This window comes from Helicoverpa armigera, chromosome 17 (genome assembly GCF_030705265.1).
Source record: "Helicoverpa armigera isolate CAAS_96S chromosome 17, ASM3070526v1, whole genome shotgun sequence".
NCBI lineage: Eukaryota > Metazoa > Arthropoda > Insecta > Lepidoptera > Noctuidae > Helicoverpa > Helicoverpa armigera.
Genome location: NC_087136.1, coordinates 10,558,470 through 10,580,063, shown reverse-complemented (window position 1 = coordinate 10,580,063; position 21,594 = coordinate 10,558,470). Strand labels below are relative to the sequence as shown.

General features: G+C 35.6%; 3 protein-coding genes and 1 long non-coding RNA gene across 4 annotated transcripts; 1 reads left to right on the top strand and 3 right to left on the bottom strand.

Moving 5' to 3' along the window:
- Positions 1 to 3,754: 3,754 nt before the first annotated feature.
- On the top strand, positions 3,755 to 14,614 carry LOC110379073 (DDB1- and CUL4-associated factor 12 homolog). The gene is made up of 10 exons (XM_049846209.2): positions 3,755 to 4,152; positions 4,567 to 4,723; positions 6,039 to 6,191; positions 6,743 to 6,864; positions 7,281 to 7,380; positions 7,839 to 7,986; positions 9,731 to 9,888; positions 10,406 to 10,562; positions 10,793 to 10,890; positions 12,176 to 14,614. Exons 1-10 carry the CDS (start codon positions 4,055 to 4,057, stop codon positions 12,326 to 12,328), a joined length of 1,344 nt encoding a protein of 447 aa, XP_049702166.1. The 5' UTR covers positions 3,755 to 4,054; the 3' UTR covers positions 12,329 to 14,614.
- Positions 14,615 to 14,679: 65 nt separating this feature from the next.
- LOC135118061 (uncharacterized) lies at positions 14,680 to 16,394 on the bottom strand. Its single transcript, XR_010277336.1, has 2 exons — positions 15,995 to 16,394; positions 14,680 to 14,893 (listed from the first exon to the last, which is right to left on the bottom strand). It is a non-coding gene; the product is annotated as an uncharacterized LOC135118061 (long non-coding RNA).
- A 1,248-nt stretch (positions 16,395 to 17,642) lies between these two features.
- On the bottom strand, positions 17,643 to 20,095 carry LOC126053458 (programmed cell death protein 7). Its single transcript, XM_049846213.2, has 4 exons — positions 19,490 to 20,095; positions 19,117 to 19,303; positions 18,267 to 18,489; positions 17,643 to 17,856 (listed from the first exon to the last, which is right to left on the bottom strand). The coding sequence occupies exons 1-4, from the start codon at positions 20,093 to 20,095 to the stop codon at positions 17,763 to 17,765; spliced, it is 1,110 nt and encodes a 369-aa protein (XP_049702170.2). The 3' UTR covers positions 17,643 to 17,762.
- Positions 20,096 to 20,115: 20 nt separating this feature from the next.
- On the bottom strand, positions 20,116 to 21,073 carry LOC110379074 (tubulin-specific chaperone A). The gene is made up of 2 exons (XM_021338579.3): positions 20,799 to 21,073; positions 20,116 to 20,274 (listed from the first exon to the last, which is right to left on the bottom strand). Exons 1-2 carry the CDS (start codon positions 21,005 to 21,007, stop codon positions 20,139 to 20,141), a joined length of 345 nt encoding a protein of 114 aa, XP_021194254.2. The 5' UTR covers positions 21,008 to 21,073; the 3' UTR covers positions 20,116 to 20,138.
- Positions 21,074 to 21,594: the final 521 nt, after the last annotated feature.

Genomic DNA, 21,594 nt, shown 5'->3' with positions numbered 1-21,594 from the left:
CCGGAGCATATTAATGAATATTATATAAAGTTACATACGAATTTGCATGAGTGAAAAAAATATAAAAAACATGCTCGAGCAATTTATGATTCCAATAGCTAGTGTGAGTGAAGGCAACTAAAGTGAAGTGCTTAGAATTCTTTTCAATCGGGTCGTTTCAATGACTCACAATCAGGTTATTGGGGCTTTGAATTAACGAAGAAATTGCTAGAATAAATCTTATACCCAATATCTGCAGCCAGGCTGTAAAATTAGGTGCATCGTAAAACTTGATTGAAGAAAAGGAATAACGGCTAAATAAAACGCTGGCAACCTGTCTTGCCAAAGTGCAGTGAACGAATTTGTATGCCAAGCGCTATGAAACTTAAGCTTCAGCGTTATTTTCCGAAAACTAAGATACTATTTGAAGAATATTTATTGAGAACGCCAATCTAATCAGAAGTTTATCTGCAGAAGTTATAAGCTGTTAAAACCCTTCATGGATAATGTATGCTATTCCTCGGTACTCTAAATTCATTGTTTCCCCTTTTCGCAATCTACGTTAGCGGCATAGAATACATATTTCGCGCTAAAACATTTTTTATTCGCGGAATTCGCCGGTATTGTTGGGTACAGGCGTTTCCAACCGCATAGCAGTATGCCAATGACCTCATGAAAATACCTACAGCATGGTAGGTAGGCGGCATGCAGTTGTAATAAAATTTATTACCCAACCGCATTACAGGCAAATAATACCTAACAATTACCGAACATCACTATCAATAATGCATTTGTAGTCGCGCGCGAGTTTTGAATTTCGAAGTAGTTTTTATTTTAATTTTAAAGTTACGGTTTTTGCTGTTACGTTGTGTGTGCTTCACTAGTAGGTATTATGAACGTATTTTTAACCAACGCACGCTGTCATGTGAGACTTAATTTGATGTGTAAATTGGTAATTTATTATATTCTTAATTAAAAGTATTTTGATTGGTCGAGTTTTTTTTTACAATATCTTACTTTTTATTGGTCTATTAATAAAATTGGGTAGATACCTATTGCCTAGCCTTGTCTATCCTAGAACTCTCGGTGTTCTAAATTCTAATGCTAGCCATTATTCAATTAAATGTCGTTGACCCATCTCGGGCGGAGTCTCTTTACCTCTATATATTATTTGGATTATGGATTACATATTACGAACTATATTTAGATTAAGGATGATGTTAAAAACCAATAAAAGTAAAATAAAAGCCTGATCAAATTGAATAAAGTTACACAATAAAGCATAAATCAATGACTATTTCAAGAACTTTGAACTGACATAATGCTATGCTAAATTGTCTGACTGAAATAAGTTTATTTCAACAATATCTGAATGCTGTCAGTTTATAGTTATATCAGTTTTGTGTCGGTTTTCAGGGCACAGACCCTTTGATAAGTGTTATGGGGTCGTGGGCTTCAGTTTCCAGGCTGCTGAACTGTTTCTTTGATCGAATCCTTTATATAAGCTAGTTTAAGGCGGATCTACCTACCTAAACTATGTATAAACTACAGAAGAGGCATTAGTAAATATACATCCACAAAAGAATCAACTTTCATAGACTGGGCTTCTGAAGTTGAAGCTGACTATCATCAAACCTTTACTTAACAAAGTCTAATCGATCAAAATCATCTTCACATGACTTTATAACTTATTAATGACAAATTAAACACGCCTAATTCTAAAGAGAATAAAAACCGGTAATATCCTAAATTACAGTCACATATCAGTAGAAAGAACCTGCATTTTTCAAACATTATTCACAAAACGTACAAATAGGTCGCCACACAAGATTGTTGCACCTGAACCAGTGTAACTGTGTCGGCTTATACTTGAGCTCGAAGGCTGAAACTCTCACGAACAATTGGTTTAAAGATTTCTCTCGATACTCGCTCCTAGGGGATGACAACAGTTTAAGTGCAAAGCATTAAACCTTTACAAACTGTTGCTACTTAAATGGAAACGATTCTAAATTGAAACACGGTAAATGTTTAGTAGTTACAGTTCGCTGCAATTCACAGAGTGATTTTGAGTCGAGGGTGCTATTTAAGCTTGAAGTAAAGTGAAAAACGACTGCAGTAAATATCTTCGATTCGCATTGAGCGATCCAATTTATAGATACTAATGAATTTTATATCAATTACAGTCATAGGACATACGAGATTACCACTTAACCTCCTCATTAATTAAAAATTCTAAACTTTTGGCACCTTCTGAGTTTCTTCAATACCTGACAGAATTGAATACAGAGATCAAAATAATTGCAGCTTAAATTTTAAATCGATCGATCAGCAACTCCTTGTTTTATCCACTATACTCAACCGCTACTTCCATCTACGGAAGAATTCCTACGTTTTTCACAAAAATTAAACAAAAATACAGTAGCCAACCTGAAATATTGATAGCGGAAGCTCGATACAAACACTACTTATGCTAAAGAAGCCTTCCTTGGAACGTACAGATTGCGTTCACTTCGCGAATGTCAGATTATGTAAATGCACATAGCGAAATGCATTCTCATGATTGCATTATGCTCTGATTTTGTGCGCATTTCCACTATACTACTGAATATTTATCTACGCCAATATTTCAGCTTAACTTAGTATTCAAGTAAAGCAAACTAGTTTAAATGGAGATATTTTATTTTTATCTGCTGCGCTGTGGTTTGTTGTCACGAATACAAAATATGATAAAGTGAAATTGCCTGGATGAGAAAACCAATTTAATGTTGAACGTGAAAATAAATTGAACGATTTCGTTGGAGAAATTAGATCAGAAAAGGTCAATAAGTTCATGAAGTACATAGGTGAAAGAACAAAATATACGGGCACATTAAACAAGGTGGGGTTCGTTATTGTATTTCCAATAAAACATCTATATCAAATAGCGTTTAATCATAATTGGTTGAGAAACTGCACTTTTTAAACGTCAAAATTTATGCAAAATAGAAAACTCTTAAACTTACACCACTTTAGAATAAAAAGTGGTCTTAAAAAGTACCAACTTTAGTACCAAGCTTAAACCGTCATCCCGGATAAAGTGACTGGTCTAAACATAGAACTAAAGCCAGTTAAGACCACGTTGTATAATAAAGTGGAAATTGTTTCATTGTAATTACATAGGTATCTCTAAATATATCTCAACCTATTAAAACCGCACAAAAAATACTTTTTAGAAGTAAAACCATATGCAACTAAAATACTATCAAGAATGTATGGTCACCCTACGAGTCACATTTTTCTCGCCTTTTCAAGGTTAAGTTTATAAACTCAAAGACAATTATTTTTCAAAAAATTATTTAGATTTTTGTACCTTTTATCTCCTTGTTTGAGTTAAAAATCATTGAAAATATTTATATATAGTAGACTTAGTATTTGGCTCTTCTTTGGCTTTCTCTTAAGTCTACTATATATAAATATTTTCTCATTGAAAATATTTATATATAGTAGACTTAAGAGTTAAAAATCATTGAAAAAATATTTTCAATGATTTTTAACTCTTAAGTCTACTGTTGAAAAATGAAAAAGATTTTATAAGATCAATATTTTATTAAATAAAAATACAGAAACTAAAAATTATATTATTAATAGTATTATTAATAGTATTAAATTAAAAATGTTCTTCTTATTTGGATAACAATCAAAAGGATTTTATTATTTACCGTACAAGGCGAATTATCGATTTTTCTAAAAACCGGTTATACTAGCCAACGATAATAAATAGAAAATTTATTCTAGCAACACCAATGACAGCCAGCTTTCCGTCAGCGTAGTATTTTCTAAAAATTATCTAAAGTAAAGAGTTATTATTGTATTTCTAGAGTTTATACATAGTGTATTTTTATATCTAAATTATATCTAATATGTTAAATTCATGTACAAAGTGTTAGCGTGTGAATAAAAGTGTATGTGAATGTTGAGACTCCATTCTACAATGAAAGATGTCGTATTATTGGTGTGTGTACAGTCGCACCAAACGAAAGTGACTAGTTGACCGTGTGTTATACGGTGCTTATTGAAACATTCGACTGGCATTAAAATGGCGCAGACGGTGAGGCGAGCGATCGAGGGCAGATACCCGTCCTGTTACATACCTAGTAGGATAAAAGAGAGGAGAGCAAAGGCTCGGGCTTTGAGGTAAATATTGCATTGATCAGGGCATTGCCACTTCTCCACTCCGCCAGGTGTCTTGTTTTTTTTTCTTCGTGGTGTTTTTCAATTGTTTTTGCGAGGATATCGACATAAACACGTATTGGACCTCGTTTAATGTAATTGTTAGCACATCACCATGAAACTTTAATGAGTATGTTATTGATAATAGTTTCTTTATTGTTTTTTCGTAATAATGGCAGGATGTAATTAGGTGTGTGAATTTAGCTCTGCCTCTACAGTTTACTGCTTAATTACATGCATAACTTTGCACATTGAGAAATAACAAACACATCATATATAAAATAGTTTGTATAGTTGCACAAAAATATTGCACTTGACATTAAATTGTTGACATAAGCACATCAACAGTATCTTGACCTACTTTGATGGTGTTTTCAGGTTAGAACAACAGCGGAAGCCAGACAAACCGGAGGACTTTGTATGCTACTCGGACAGTGACAGCGAGGAAGAAACACCAACACAGCAACATAGGATATTGTCAACGTCTTATAATTTCGTCGACTATGTACGCTCTAGAGAAATGCAGACGTCGGAGGTAAATATTGGTTAAACCTCTTGTAAGTTTTAAGACAAAAGAAAATCAATAATTATGATTTGTGTCATCTGTGCAGCTGCATAAAACAGATTAATCAAGGTTGCATAGAAGGGTAAAATATAATATTAATATGAGAAATGAATTATGAAATAGATAAGGTTTTTGCATAAGATATGGGTATGTAATTAATTGTCAGACTAATTAGTCCAATTATCAAGAGTAAATGTGTGTAGTTTAATTTTAAATGAATTTCAAGAAAAATGATTTACAATAATAATAGAGCTGTATTACTTCTTTCTTTTACATAGTAAGTTTGAAGCCAAATAACTGTAATTTTAGCAAACTCAGGCAGTCTTGATTAGATAGTGCAAAACTTAAAGAAAAGTAACCAACATTTCTTAAATCCTCTGCATAAACACAAATATCTCTAAAGACGATATGCAAAACAATCAGATTACTTATTAAAATAAAATTTAGATAATTTATCTTCAATCAAATAAGGATTACGAAGGTCCTTCCTCAACAGTTACTTATTTGTGTATTTATTTAATTCCGTAATCAATGACAATGTTCAAAATATTCGCATCACGTAATCTTATCTCACTGCATTCGGCTTGATATGCCCTTGAATGCTTGCAGAGTCATTTTTATCAATATTATTGGCAGATTAGGCTTATTATTGATAGTTTGCATTTCTTTTGGGAAGCATATTTGTTTTTTGTCTATATTTTCTATATCGCATAAAGTTAGAGAACTCTAATTGTAAGTGCAAATGTCCTGACTGTACTTGTTAACTGCATTGATAAACTGCTTGAAAAATCTTAAAATGATCTTAAAACTTCTAAGCATCCTTGTGCCTATTGAACTCATAGTTTAGACCCAATTAACAACTGCTTCTTTTGGTAGAGGATTGCAGAATGTATTTATTGCACTTCTGAACACAGTTAAAACTTTAAATATAAAACTATACAAAAATAATATTTACTAGCTAACAAGTAAATCAGGCAAATACATAAAAGAATCAATTGTAAAAATATAATCTAGCTCTACATGTCTTATTTTTTGTACAATGTCCATAATTTTAGTCATTCTATCTTATTCCAGAAACAAAATAAAATTATGGTACACTTTGGTATAGTATCGCCCCACATTACAAGTTATGAGGGAGTAATACCCATCATCAATCAACTTTTCACCACTATAAAAGATGATTTAAGGCTGCGTCTGTGTCAAAATACTTTGTTTTGGCACTTGCGCTACCCATACATAATATTTTTATTTACATTAGGTTCATTTATATCTCTATTGTCCGCAGCCACGTTCAGTGGAGCCGTCCTACGCGACCCGACACATGCTCACACACGACATGTTCCGAGAGACGCCTATCAACCTCGGCAACATGAACAAGGTGTTCTGCTCGCAGTGGCTCTCCGACAGGCAGGTGGTCTTCGGCACCAAGTGTAATAAGGTAGGAGAAAAAGCACTTTATTTGTATTTAATTATATTGTTAATCACACTGTGACAGTAGGTAATTTTGTTTTTATAAATAATACTATGAGGATAGTGCTGTAAGGAAGATTTGAGCTTGAAAGTAAATCGGTAGAAAGGTAGGGGATCACCAAAAAAAATGGTGGATGGATTGTGTGAAAGTAGATCTGGCTAGAATTAATGTTACTAACTGGGGAGTATGGAAAAAGAAAAGATACTGTGACAACCCCAAATAATATTAGGGTAAGGGCCGGAGGATGATGATGATGAAACTTTACTTTGGGACCAAATATCTGACTTCAAAGTTATTTGGCACATACTCTATTAATCTACATTCATATTCTGTCGTGTCGGATTGTCATCCCATCGTGCTGTAAGAGTGCTACGAATGCTTGTGCACCATAGTATGTCCTGCGTAGCAGGCTGATCTGTCTAAGTATACAGCCGCCGTGACCGTCAATCGGCATTATCACCTTTATTGTTATGCTACATACGAAGAAATGTGTGGTTGAAATAAAACTGTCCGTCCAGTTAATGGTGTACGATGTCCGTCGCCGGACGCTGGACGCGATCCCGACGCTGCGGCCGCGGGCGCCGTGGGCGGGCGCCGACCAGCAGACCGGCATACACGCGCTGCAGATCAACCCCTCCAGGTACACTAGCTTACTACAGTAACTTTATTTAAAAATTATTATTAGAAAAGGAATTTGTATTTAATTTTTTTATTTCACAATACAGAGACTGGTTACAACAATAGCTGTATATCACATGAATCAAAGGAGAACAATTTGACATTTATCTCTTAATATCTGTCAATATATCTAGTAAAATTAAAAAAAATATAATAACTTGCAACTTAAGAGTCAAGTATGTGCATAATTTAGGTTGTATAAATAATTTCCAAAACAATTGGTTAAATGTTTAATGGTTATTTAAATTATTTGTAGCTGCTATGCATCACTGCAACATCGAGAAACTCATACCTGGATAAAAAACCATAAGAATCACACGAACATAATGATTACTAATATTTGCATATATTCTAATAATAATTTTATTCCTATTCTAGAACGTTACTAGCGACAGGTGCGCGTAACTCGTGTGAGCTGGCGATATACAGCCTGCCCACGCTAGACCCCGTCTGTGTCGGGGAGGCGCATAAAGACTGGGTGAGGAACTTGTTGCTTTTACTCTATACATAATATTATTATTATTATCTATAATCTCTGCTAAGTTTGATGTGGCAATTTAAGAGTCATAGCATTGTCAAATGGGTCTTCGATAAAATAGGGGTCCGTTCAGACAGACCGGTTCGGAGCGGACAGCAAATTCTTTATTCGTTGAAAATCGAGTACTTGGTATTTGTAGTAAGATTTAATTTTGCATGTGCACTACTTTTGTCATTAAGAATGCTCGAAGGCGCTCGGTGTGAAATAATAAGAGGAGCCGACCGGCTCCGATCGGGTACTTTTTCTGGGTCTTGCAGACGTTTGGCAAAAAATGCACGCCGATGCTCTCTGACCCGGTCTGTGTGAACGGGACCTACCAGTGAATTCGTCAATATTTTTTCTTCATATCTAAATGGTGCAGCCACTCGATGTGTGATTAACATTGGATTTCGGTGTAGATCCTGGACATGTGTTGGCTGGACGACGAGTTCGTGGTGACAGGATCCCGCGACTCCAAGCTGGCGCTGTGGCGGGCACCAGCAGCCCCCCCCACCCAGGCCATGCACCACTATGTACCGCCTGTCTGTGTCAAGGAGTGTCGCTCCGGTAAGCTATACCCAGCAGCACCCAGGCCATGCACCACTATGTACCGCCTGTCTGTGTCAAGGAGTGTCGCTCCGGTAAGCTATACCCAGCAGCACCACCACCCAGGCCAGACCATGGTACAGAAGCATATTAAAAGAAACTCCTATAAAACAAATGTTATTTAATTCGGACTGCCATATTCGATCAAAATTGCAGCTCAGCAAATCTCGGTTACTAAGCCGCCACAGATACATTACTATTTACCTTATCTACCTCTCAGATATTTACAAGTCGGCTTCCAGCATATTCGGTTGCAACTATGTACAATTAACTCCTTTTTAACAAGTTTCTTTTACAATGATGTTTAATCTAGACACACGGCAGTGTGTCCGCCAAGTTCGAGCAAAAAAAGCGACACACCGGCCGTGGGTTATATTACACGAACCATTTCGGGCCAAATTCGACCCCCCTATAACTCAAAATCTATTTTATTTACGCATATCAAATTTCTAGTATCTGTTGAGACCCCCTCACTTATCTAAAATACAAAATTTCATTAATATACCTATTGTAGGTCTTGAGATATTGACGTCAGAAAATCGCTATTTTTACTATACACTCACTGACTGACTGACTGACTCACTCATCAAAAACCTAGACCACTTCCAATGGTCGTATTGACTTGAAATTTGGCATGGAGGTAGGTCTTTATGTCAAGGTAAAGGAAAAAATCTGAAAATGGCCAAGTGTGAGTCGGTTTCAAAATAATGAAGGTATTTATACCCCTAAGGAACTAAAACGAACTAAATTTATCTATATTTATATAATATATCTTCGAATGGTCGTACCGATCTGAAATTCGTTACAAAGGTTTGTATTTAGTCAAAGTAAAGTAAAAATCTGAAAACGGCCAAGTGTGAGTCACTTTCGAAAATAACGAATGTGTAACTTTGATCCACGAACATAATATATGATAACATGTCATGTCAGTCAGTTGGTAAATCTAGGCCATTTAGTTAATCTAGTTTATTTCTTTGTAAGAAGCATAGTGCATATTCAAAACTTAATAATAAGAAAACAATAAAATAAACAACCTTACAAAAATAAATGAAATCCCACCCAAAACAAAATGTGAAAGACTGCCAAGTTCGATGAAATGGGAATACTTCGCCTATAAAAGAAGTGAGATCTGAATAAGTACCAAGTTCCATACACATACCTTAGTTAAAAATAGTTACTTTTTAATGATGTTACTTGGCAAGTTTTAATAGAAAATTAAATACTTGATTCATTGCGTTTACTAGGTTTATAACAAGGTGTGTGAAAACTTGCCAAGTAACATCATTAAAAAGTAACTATTTTTAACTAAGGTATGTGTATGGAACTTGGTACTTATTCAGATCTCACTTCTTTTATAGGCGAAGTATTCCCATTTCATCGAACTTGGCAGTCTTTCACATTTTTGTTTTGGGTGGGTTTTAGTTTACTTTTTCCTTTATTTCAGGCAACTAGAGTCCATAAAAATACAAATACTTAATATCATACATTACTTATAAACTAATACATAAAATTATCCATATTATTATAAACAATACTATACATCTATAAAAAACTTAAATATATAACAAATATTCTTAAAAACTAATGCACACGATGTGTGGGCGTCGTGTTTCGCTGACGTAGCCGGCCACGAAACCGGCGGTACACGACTCCCTTCGGCCAGAAATCTTCCTTGAGGACTAATTAATGATGTTGTCCCCCTTAGGTCAGAAAGTCCGCGCGCTAACATTCAACCAGCGTTGGCGCGAGATCGCGGCGCTGACGCTCAACGGATACATACACGTGTTCAACGCTGAGACCTTCCGACAGACACTGTCCCGGAAGCTGCCTTCATGTCAGGATCTAGTGTGTTTGGCTACACAGGTAAATATTTAGATTTTGTGTTTCTATTAAATATTGAAAACAGTACAAATATTTGTTGAGGGTGGGCGTTTTGGCGGCTGTCTTTTGTACATTTCTGACGTTCGAAAAGTGCTGCTTTGTAGACAAGTTTGAATCAATCAACGATTTTTGATTTTGAATTAAAACTAAATCTTTATTGTATAATGTAATTTTTTGTGCGAAAAAGGGCATTGAATACGACACCTTTTTCAAAAGTTTGTTTTTGTGTGGTACAGTTATGTCTTTCGCGAGTTAAAAAGTTGTTTATTTGTGACCAATATATTTTACAAGTATGTTTTGTCCGGGTTCAAAAAAGGAGATAGTTGTCAATTGAATCTAAGCCGCTCCCAACATAGTTGGGAAAAAGCTCGGGAGATGATGCTGAGTTATCATTTGGATCTAATTTTCATGGTTCTTATAATCTGTACATTGAACATGGAATGCAAAGTAAAAACGTAAAAAGTTATTTGCATTACCTGTAACGTTGTGTATTTTCTAGGAAAGTGGTGTATATGCAATCGGCTGCAAATCCTACACTCTACTACTAGACTGCCGTACTTTACAATCAGTTAAGAAGATCACATCTCGCTACAATGGATGCGGCATCCGATCTGCTAGCTTCCGAGGCAATATGCTTACTATCGGCACTGGATTGGGTAAGTCCATAAAATAGCTGTTTTCCAAGAATTCATCAACGTCTTTAAAGATTTTACTCGACTGCTGAAAAGAGTCAATAAAAACCGTCTTTGTTGTGTACATGACGTCGTTTATTGTATAACCATAAAGTGATCTATTTCCGGAATATCTTTTTTTGTATTGAGTACAAATAACCTCGGTCCTCTTCTTCACAACCCAGTTTAATAAATAACACATTTTATGTCCATAGGTCTACTAATGTTCTACGATCTACGTGCGGGCAAATACTTAGAGAGTAATATACATTCTACCAAAACTGTCACACTCAAAGCTTCACGAGGTTATGTGGTAAGTTATTTTGTTTAAAATATTCTTCTATAGGCACCGTGCGTAGCGATGACCCTGCCACCTCGTGACTTATATCCGAAACTTTCCCTCAAGTGTCAAAAATTGTACTATCAAACCATGAAAAAAATTCTGAATATTCGTGTTAAATTTTGCTAATTTAAGTTATCAAAATGTATTGTTGTATTGCTGGATGCTGTAATACATCCAAAAACAACTCCAAGGGTGTAAAATTTCACTATTTCCCTACTAATAGTACTCACATACTATGGCTTAGGGATAAAAGAATTAAATGGATAAATGCAGTTGTAAAACACGTAATACTTTAATAATAAGTTGGAAATAACTCTGCCATTGTCACTCCTTTATCATAACCCAGTAACTGTCGGTACGTTGGTTTGCCCCATTGTTGTGCATAACTGGTTTTCGATTCTGCACTTTCTGCAGAATTTACGTAATGCACTAAGGCACAGACGTGCTTACATTGTCCTGATAGACCTGCCTTGCATTTACAAGTTGCACTTTTAATGTTTCTATTGCAATCAAGCTGAAAGGGCAGAGATAAAAATTAAAAATAGAAATAATGATTTTCTAAAGATATTGTAATAACAATTAATTTAAAAAAGGTACTTCCTGTTATCTTAACATCGTATACATTTGAAATTTTTGTCTGAGCAACAATTTTGCCAGTTAATATTGTTTCTTGTTCTTGGCCAACTGTTTCTATGACATCAAAAACATGGCCCGACTCGAATAGCTTTTGGCCTTTTGATATATTTTGACCACGCTGCCGATCATTGTTTATTGGTAGAAAACCATATTTTATAATTTTAATCATTGTATTTTATATATTATATTTTTAATCATTGTAAAATCACATTTACAGACTAGACAGTGACAACCAATGGGTTTGGAAAGTTTCTTTTTTTACTCGCACGGTGTCTCTACTGTCGGGATTATAACGCCATCTATAGTTTACGCACGGTGCCTATATTTGTTGTTTTCTCCTTGAAGTACACAAATGTTTCCGAAAAGTATCTAGTAGTAGAAGTTCTGTCTGTGTGATTGAGATAAAATAATGTTCAAGCTGTCTTTATTAATGTGACCCGCGTGAGTAAATTAACGCGAACGAGGAGCGATTCCAATCGCGTTGTGGCGGGCTGTTTTCGCTTCTCGCCGCGCTGCGTCTCGTGCGCATTCAGTTCTCTCACGTACGACACACCGTACCGTTGATTAGCGATTACATGTCCGGCCGCTAAAGAGATTTTTTGTTTTTTTTTCTCCGTAGTTCCCCGACGAGGAAGCGGACGGCTTCAACCAAGTGAAGCACGTGCCCGCCATCTACACACACTGCTACGACGACAGCGGCACTCGCATCTTCACCGCCGGCGGACCCTTACCCGCCACCCTCATCGGCAACTACGCCGGACTCTGGCAGTAGCCCCCCCAGCAGACCCCTAGCTCGCGAGATCCTTTAGGCCTCCTAAATGTTGATACACACCCCCTAAAAATTTGGAACGTGGTTATCTAATGTTTGAAAAGAAATGAGAATCGGGTTTATGAGAAATTTGACATTCACACGAACAAATTCGGAAGGAAAGCTTATTAATTTTGGCAAAGTGAAATATCGGAAAAGCCTATCTTTCCCCCTAACAATTTTGAGTATGAAATTAATAAGGGTAGCTTTATGCCATTGATCCCATGTAGCTTTATGCTATGTAACTTATAATTCGCATATCAGAAAATGAATAAAAATGCTACTCTTTTTACTACTAAAATAAAAAAAAATGCTTTAAAAAGTGAGTGAAAACTAACAAAAAAATCTTATGATAAATTATTTATTACATAAAATGTAGTGTTTTCCACTGCAGAGTCTAAATTGGTGACTAGTGTTCTCCGATTTCAATGTCGATACTTTTGTCGAGGCTTAAAATGTATTAACGTTTACTTAATCGTGATACAATTATTTTCATCCATGCATCTGGGTCCTATAAATTATTTTATTAGGGTTTCCTTTACGAAACAATGATTTTACACTATGTAAATCACAAATAAACTATGTTATTTTATACAAACCACTTTCAATGACAGACCCACTTATAAAGCGTTATAATTGTAATGATGATCGAGATACGACTAAATAAAAAGCTGTGTGTGATGTCTTGTATCAAATAAGATACATGTTTAATTTTGTACTATTAGTCTAATACTTTTAAAGTTATGTCCTCAATGAAGTTGGAAGGAAAAATATCGAAATTACAACTTCCACAGAGGTTTATAAAAACACTCGATTTTAATTATATCTTCGTTTTAAAATGGAATACGGGATGTATTTTAAATGCTTGAATTTTAACTATTAGGTTAATTTAGGCGAGTATAGTTTATATAGTAAAATGGTTTATAGTGTAGATGTGTACGGAATTGTGTATGCATAGCAATAATATGTGGAAATACGAAAGTGCAAAATTATTCGATTTGTGAAAATTGACTTGTTACAGAGTGCAATAGAAATGAATACATCAATGATCAAACGAGGGATTTACGCTCAACTACACGCGAATTTATAAATTATAAAAAAAGATAGAACACAATTTGTTGATGAATAACTTATTTACTTTTATTTTAATGCGTGAATCGGATTGTAACATAGATAATGCTATATTTTAAATTGTTTCGTAATTTTTATTTTGACATATTAAAATGTTAATTTATACAAACAATTTCTTGCGGCATATATGTATTATTTAAAGTTGGTAAGTCACAAAAATACGCGAATGATGTAGTTAATTTGCCGTGAGATAGATTGTAAATTACGCTATAATTTATCTGGATAATAATTTTATAGAATGAACAGATTAGGAATCGATATTTTTTTAGTCAAGAAAGTAAAGCGTTGCACTGTTGCACATCACTACTAACTACTAATATTGTTGAATGTCGATTAAACCTGCTTTGATAAGCTTACCTCAGATAAATATGAATATCGAAAGCCCTGATCTCACCAATAACCATAAGGGTTTCTTTTACATAAACTATATTTCCACATTTACACTCTTGGCGAGAAAACTATCGATTACAGATTGGTCTCGGCTCGACTCGGTCTTGGTATTGCCTTTAAACTGTGTACTTCAAAACACCATATAAGATATTAATGTAAAGTTGTCAGTTCGCGATTCAAAGCCGCATGTACCTCAGTAATCGTGTAGACGAAACGGGACGACCTGTATATACTTTAGATATACATTTATTATTGTAATATTACTTCATTCATTTAAAAAATATTTTTACATTATTTTCATATGATATGTGATTGTAAATTAGTTTAGTCTTTAGTAATATCGAACATTGTCGTCAGTGTTTACTTTTGTATAGCTAAATGTTTTAGTATAGATTATAAATAATGTGGTTTATTGTTTGTAAGCCGTCCCGTTTTCACGGATACATAGTTACAAACGTCTATAGTAAATATCTCTTACTAAAACCCCCATACATAGGTAATATTAAAATGAGATTTAAAAAATGCGGCAAAAAAATGTAACCGTGGGGTCATAAGACATAAGTACTATAGAGTATTAAAGTAGAAACTAATTTGATAGAGTTAACGCGATATCCATAATATTAGTCTGTAATTTATGGACTGTGTGTCCGTGTGTTTTTACATATAATTTCTTACTAAATAATCCATAAAAGTGGAAATTGTGACGAGTAAAAGACTTGAGTATGCTGATTTGGTGTTTCATTAATTATTTACCGCTCTGAATAGTTAAGATACGGGAAGAATAAAAACAAAAATACTATAAATGCATTTTTTATTGAATAAAAAGCATTGCAATTAAGGCCACATACATTAAATGCAAATAAATATAGATTACGTTCATGTTGCAAATACTGTTTGTTATGAAGTACATCAATTCATGAAGGTTTGTCTTCAGTCCTTACAGATGGAGGGACCCAACCGACGGGCAGACTAGTGCCTTCTCTGCTTATGTAGGTATCCCACTGCGATCTAGAAATAAAACAAACAATAGTTATTAATAGTCGATAGTTGAGTGTGTCATAATGACGTAAGATGTTATTCTGAAAAAAGATAATTTATTAGTGGTGGAAATTAGCGGGGATTTTGATATTTTTTATCAGGTATTAGCGATGATCTTATCATTCGCGGCAAAAATGGACCCCAATGTAATGTTAAAGATAGGCTTTTGCTTTCGAAAGTTTTGTCTTTGACTTTGAATTCAAATATTTCTCTTAATATTGTGGAGTGTTCATTTAATTCAATAACCATATAATTATTTTTGATAGGCAAAACAACACAATATACTTATTTCTATGAGTTGAAAGAACTTATGCTTCCCTCAATCTAACATTGAAAGAGCTTTTCTTTGTTTCTTTACAATATTAGTAAAGCGACCAACTTTCCGAAAACTGAATGCGGGACTTAACCTTTCGTGAAAAAGGGGGGGGGAGGCATTGAAAAATGATCGGACGGAACTGATAAAATAAAAACCGTAAGCAAAAAGCAATAATTTAACGTATCAATATCGTGTCACAGCGTGCATTAATGTCTAATTTTCAAAATCAAAAGAATTCCATTACGCGTGCGCCCCTTTCCCGCTCTTAAAATAATTAATCTTATTTAAACTCGTAAAATCCGCGCGAGAATTAGGAGTGCATAAAATCAAAGGAGCAACATCACAAACCATCAACTACATCAGCCATCTTGAAGACCTACTGGCTCCACCTCCTGCGCATGACCCTCTCGGCGTGAACTACTGCTATCTCGCTCTCGCATGGCACCGCCCCTCAGCGAAGGACAAAAGGTACACACACCACCATCTTTGACGGCAGTAATTGGCTCCGCCCTTGAAAGTGACGTCGCCGCTACATCGTACTGCTGCGTGCTATGCGCGCCTAGTACTTTTAAGTGAAGAGCATCAAATTTTACTACGGTAACCTACCCAAACTTACTAGCAAAACACGCAGACACCCTAGAACTATTGAAATAATAGTTCTAGGGTGTCTGCGTGTTTTTTACGCTTTCGTATTTTGCAATTATAATACAAAAAGTGGTACCACCTCCTCGCATTGCTCGCGCCCTAGTACTTACTTGTTAAAAATATGCCGATAAACAGATCACCCCCATCAACGTCCTACGTCCTGGAGCCGCTAAACGTTGCACCATGGCTCTTCTGAACCTGATATATCTAACTTCGATAGGCTTGCCAGCACCGATAGTAAACTTATGAACGTTATCCGCCATAGTAGCAAGCGTAAATTCACTGAGTCGGGGATTAGCCAAGATATGGACTTATCTTTATATTCATTCATAACGGAAATGAGAACCATGTTTTCTGACTTCAAGGTAGAACAGAACAGTAAATTTGACCAATTGTATGCCTCTGTAGAGGAGATTAAACTTCAAAATTCTGCATATACAATCAACAGTTACCTTCCTTTCACAAAGTTATGATGATCTCAAGAGTAAAGTTCAAACATTGGAGTCACAATTGGAAACACAGCGCAAAAATAACTATGCTTATTTGAAAACCCTTGAAGATAAACTGGAGAACCTTGAGCGTGGTGTGAGATCGTCCTGCGTGGAAATTAGGAATGTACCTATTAGTAAATCGGAATCCAAAGAAGCCTTAGTGAATACCGTGATCAAAATAGGATCAACCCTTAATGTCCCCATTCAACCACTCGAAATAAAGGATATTTTCCGCACAGGTTCAAAAGACTCTGACACCAGGACCATTATTGTGGACTTTACGAGTAACTTACGGAAAGAAAAGTTCATACAAATATATAAAAAGTATAACAAGGAAAACAATAAATTGTCTACCGAGCACTTGCATATTGGTGGCCCCTCTAAGCCCATTTTTGTGTCCGAAAACCTAACACCAAAAATGAAACGCTTGTTCTTCCTGGCACGTGATTTTGCCAGCACGAATAAGTACCAATACTGCTGGATCAAGAATGGCAAAATTTTTATCCGAGAGCAAGATGGGGCTCAACACATCATGATCAAAGATGAGTCAGACCTCCCTAAACAATGACTATGTACCCGTCAGCTGATTATAATCTACTGCAGTAAGGCCAGCATGTCCTGTATATGTACTTTTCCTATAAATCACTGTGTAAAATTAATTTTGCAAAACATGAATATTCTAGCTATATTTAAATTAAGTTTTCATGGTTTTAAACTAGTAAATATATCAATAATGTCAAATTATCCATAAAAAATATTTTTACATTATTTTCATATATGTGATTGTAAATTAGTTTAGTCTTTAGTAATATCGAACATTGTCGTCAGTGTTTACTTTTGTATAGCTAAATGTTTTAGTATAGATTATAAATAATGTGGTTTATTGTTTGTAAGCCGTCCCGTTTTCACGGATACATAGTTACAAACGTCTATAGTAAATATCTCTTACTAAAACCCCCATACATAGGTAATATTAAAATGAGATTTAAAAAATGCGGCAAAAAAATGTAACCGTGGGGTCATAAGACATAAGTACTATAGAGTATTAAAGTAGAAACTAATTTGATAGAGTTAACGCGATATCCATAATATTAGTCTGTAATTTATGGACTGTGTGTCCGTGTGTTTTTACATATAATTTCTTACTAAATAATCCATAAAAGTGGAAATTGTGACGAGTAAAAGACTTGAGTATGCTGATTTGGTGTTTCATTAATTAATTACCGCTCCGAATAGCTAAGATACGAGAAGAATAAATACAAAAATATACTATAAATGCATTTTTTATTGAATAAAAAGCATTGCAATTAAGGCCACATACATTAAATGCAAATAAATATAGATTACGTTCATGTTGCAAATACTGTTTGTTATGAAGTACATCAATTCATGAAGGTTTGTCTTCAGTCCTTACAGATGGAGGGACCCAACCGACGGGCAGACTAGTGCCTTCTCTGCTTATGTAGGTATCCCACTGCGATCTACAAATAAAACAACCAATAGCTATTAATGGTCAATAGTTGAGTGTGTCATAATGACGTAAGATGTTATTCTGAAAAAAGATAATTTATTAGTGGTGGAAATTAGCGGGGATTTTGATATTTTTTATCAGGTATTAGCGATGATCTTATCATTCGCGGCAAAAATGGACCCCAATGTAATGTTAAAGATAGGCTTTTGCTTTCGAAAGTTTTGTCTTTGACTTTGAATTCAAATATTTCTCTTAATATTGTGGAGTGTTCATTTAATTCAATAACCATATAATTATTTTTGATAGGCAAAACAACACAATATACTTATTTCTATGAGTTGAAAGAACTTATGCTTCCCTCAATCTAACATTGAAAGAGCTTTTCTTTGTTTCTTTACAATAATATTAGTATAGATTTACCTGATAGCAACAAATCTCTCAACATTGCCTCCAAAGTCAACTTGGGGCATTTTCCCTCCAAACAGCGTTTCCCTCCACTTAGCTAAGTTTGAGGCTACGTTCTGTTCAGCCTCAGCTTTCAGGGTGTTCACTAGCGTCGAGTCTTCATTGAGCTGGACTCGGAGATCTGATTCCTCACGCTCGTAGAGTAATAGCTTCTTGGACCATAGGGATTTCAGTTTGTCTGTGAAGGAGGAAAATGGTTTGGTTACTTAGTGGGTTAAAAATTGGGTTAGATGCTGAATGCCCAAGCCACAAAGTGGCACTATGCAGCGATAATTGTATGAAAGACTAATTCTGGCAACGGCAAAAAGTAATAATTTATTCTGATGCCACAAAACTGACTGATTCCTTATACAAAACTGAAATCCTTATACAAAACTGACTAGATTTTAAGAGTTATTTATTTATCTTATTTCACAGGGTAAACATCTTATATGCTTGGCCCTACAAAAAGCTGTTGCAATGGTTTGACTGTGGGGTCAACAGGTATCTAGAAATAACAATTAGGCGTCGTCCTAATTGGCAGCGATCGCGCGATGGCGCGATGCGTTTTTCATCTCACGATCTCACTTGCAAGGTTCCGAGGTTCAAATAGGACACTCTGATGAAATCTGTATGTTTGAACTCATCGCATGACGAGAACGCATCGTGTCATCGTGCGATAGCTGTCAATTGGGACGACGTCTTAGATGAAAAACGCATCGCGCCATCGCGCGATCGCTGCCAATTAGGACGACGCCTTAGACTTATTAGGTACTTAATTTACAAATATGTAGGACTTGAAGCAGAATTTGGAAAATATACTTACCAATGTGAGTATTGAAAGCAGCAGCCTCACTATCAGAGACCGTCTCCCCTCGTCCCAAAGCAGTGTTCTGTCTAGCTTTACGTAGCTTGAGCAGAGCATCCAGCTTGGTCAGACATTTCTTTGCATCACTCTTCTTGCGGAGTACTTCCTTCAGTACTATGTCCGCTTGTAACTTATTTTCTTCTTCCTGTAGTGAAAACATCATATTTTTACAAAAAGATAGTTTTCTGGCAAATAAATAACTTTGACTTTTGGCACTTATGTAAATGATGGGAAGATAATTTCAGAGTGAACTAGAAGAACCATGATTTGTGTTAAAAATTAAAGGGTACTGACTAATAATCAAATTAAAAATGGTGTTCATGTTTGTTACCTGCTTAGCTCTGTTGATATCATCCTGAATTTTCTGCAAATTCTCATCAATCTTCCTAGATCTCTCTTTCAACTCTTTAATTCTCTCCTCCTTTTCTTTTTTCTTTTCCATGTGGACTCTTTTCAATCGCAACCTCTTTGCTGATCGCTTTGCTAGAAGCTTCCGTAACATATCTAACTGTGGACCGTTGATAAGGGACATTGTTTTAGTAATTGATGCTTTGTTTTCTTCAATCTCCTTTATATGGGACCTCCATTCTTCTTCAGGTAAAGCGCTTATGTTTTCCGATAACATTCTCTCTTTATCTTTTAAGTAATTAACAATGAGAAGCATTCTACGTATCTCTTCGCGGACTTCAGATATTGACATTGGCTTCACATTGGCTTGCGTTTGTTCACTCACAGGTACTCTGGCTTCAAAGGTTCTCAGAAACTCTTGATCAGCTTCTTCTCTTTTAGATGCTGGGGTTGAAGAAGGAATGAAGAATGGTGGTGGCTGTGGTGGAGGTGGTACAAAATATGGTGGGGGTCTTACAAAACGTGGCAAACTTTGGAATGTAGAATTATTTCCGCAAAAATTATTATAAAAATTAGGATTATATGACATGATTGTTGTAGTTTTAAAAGTTATTAGAAATAATTGAGTTTTATTATAAAGCTGCGTTTTCGGGGAGCTGACTCTCAGCGTCCTTGAGTACTTGTTCAGCGGCTATGTAGTCCTCGTGCTCTTTGAGATCCTGTTCAGTTTCTAAGGTTGTCTTGAGATCGTTAAATGCCTTCACTAGCCTGGAATGAGAGGGAATGCAAATAAACTTCACAGTTACCAACCCACAAGTGACATATGGTTTATCTCAATAATTAACTATAATAACATTTTTCTAATCTCCAATATAAAATAAACTTAACAATGAATTTAAGTATTTATTGAGTGGAATAAATGCTCCAACTACTTATTGTGGAGAGAAGATTAAATCTACTTAATCTATGTGGTTTTTTATAGAATAGTCTTTTTAGAAAACTTTGTCACTACCACTCCCCAATATGAACACAAACAGCTAGCAAATAATATAGACAAAAGTATTCCAAATTAATTGTTAAAATTGGTATTGTATAAAAAAGATAATTATTGTTTATGAATCATCACGGCCGAATGAGTAAGGACGCCAACAAAGGACAGATGTCGGAACTTAACCTCTTCGCACACCTGCGACTTTCACATTAAAATAAACTGAAAATACACCGAAAAACACTACAAACACTGCACAATGGCTATTCCTAGGTCTGAACAACAATTTTAGTGCATAACTCACCGCCTTTGGCAGTCAGGGACCATCATAAGCGACTCCTGCAAAACTTCCTCCTGCTTCCTAATATTATGTTCGTCCTGTCCTTCGTCTTTTATCTTCTGTATTCTATTCTTCTGCTGTTCAGCCTCCTTTTCGTACACCACCTTCTCTTTAGCTATACGTTTTACAACGCCGGTTTTAATTTTTATTTGACGAATTCTTGGATCTGCCATTGTTACAAAAAATCGCTACTATCCGCTATTGTTTTTAATGTCAAACTGACAGTTGAGTGCTCAGACTCGGCAAAGGCAACTGGCTGCGTAGTGCGTATGGATATTTTTGACAATGAAGGCGCCGTGTGCAGTCCAGTGAAGCAGAAAAACGGTGCTTATCGTAACGATCAATATTAAGTATGGTTGGCGACCCTTATTTTTGTGTTCATTTACCATAACAAAATACCAATTGTTTTTCTAATTTAAGTAATAATAATCCCTGTCCGGGTGAGTCTATCAGACATAGTTGTTCTCGTTTGGCTAACGGTGAATATTTGCACAGGCATAACCAAGTGGCCAAGATCATCCACCAGCAGCTTGCTCTGCAATACAAACTTGTAGATCTTGAGGTACCGTACTACAGGTATGCGCCCGACCCAGTTCTCGAAAAGGACCATATCACGTTGTACTGGGATCGATCTATCATCACTGACAGGACTATTTCAGCCAATAAGCCTGATATAGTGGTGATAGATCGATTAGCGCGCCGCGCGATGATAGTCGATGTCGCCGTCCCGCATGACGAGAACCTCGTGAAAGCTGAGAAA

What these genes read in the sequence shown, in the direction of transcription:
- LOC126053458 (XM_049846213.2), bottom strand. Translation starts at nt 20,095, where the DNA reads ATGTCATATAATCCTAATTTTTATAATAATTTTTGCGGAAATAATTCT. An exon ending in TGCTTTCAATACTCACATTG is followed by an intron (nt 18,490 to 19,116) that starts GTAAGTATATTT and finishes CCTCCTTCACAG; the next exon opens with ACAAACTGAAATCCCTATGG. An exon ending in GAGAGATTTGTTGCTATCAG is followed by an intron (nt 17,857 to 18,266) that starts GTAAATCTATAC and finishes TTTTATTTGTAG; the next exon opens with ATCGCAGTGGGATACCTACA.
- LOC110379073 (XM_049846209.2), top strand. Translation starts at nt 4,055, where the DNA reads ATGGCGCAGACGGTGAGGCGAGCGATCGAGGGCAGATACCCGTCCTGT. An exon ending in TGTCAAGGAGTGTCGCTCCG is followed by an intron (nt 7,987 to 9,730) that starts GTAAGCTATACC and finishes TGTCCCCCTTAG; the next exon opens with GTCAGAAAGTCCGCGCGCTA. An exon ending in AAGCTTCACGAGGTTATGTG is followed by an intron (nt 10,891 to 12,175) that starts GTAAGTTATTTT and finishes TTTTCTCCGTAG; the next exon opens with TTCCCCGACGAGGAAGCGGA.
- LOC110379074 (XM_021338579.3), bottom strand. Translation starts at nt 21,007, where the DNA reads ATGGCAGATCCAAGAATTCGTCAAATAAAAATTAAAACCGGCGTTGTA. An exon ending in GTCCCTGACTGCCAAAGGCG is followed by an intron (nt 20,275 to 20,798) that starts GTGAGTTATGCA and finishes CTCTCATTCCAG; the next exon opens with GCTAGTGAAGGCATTTAACG.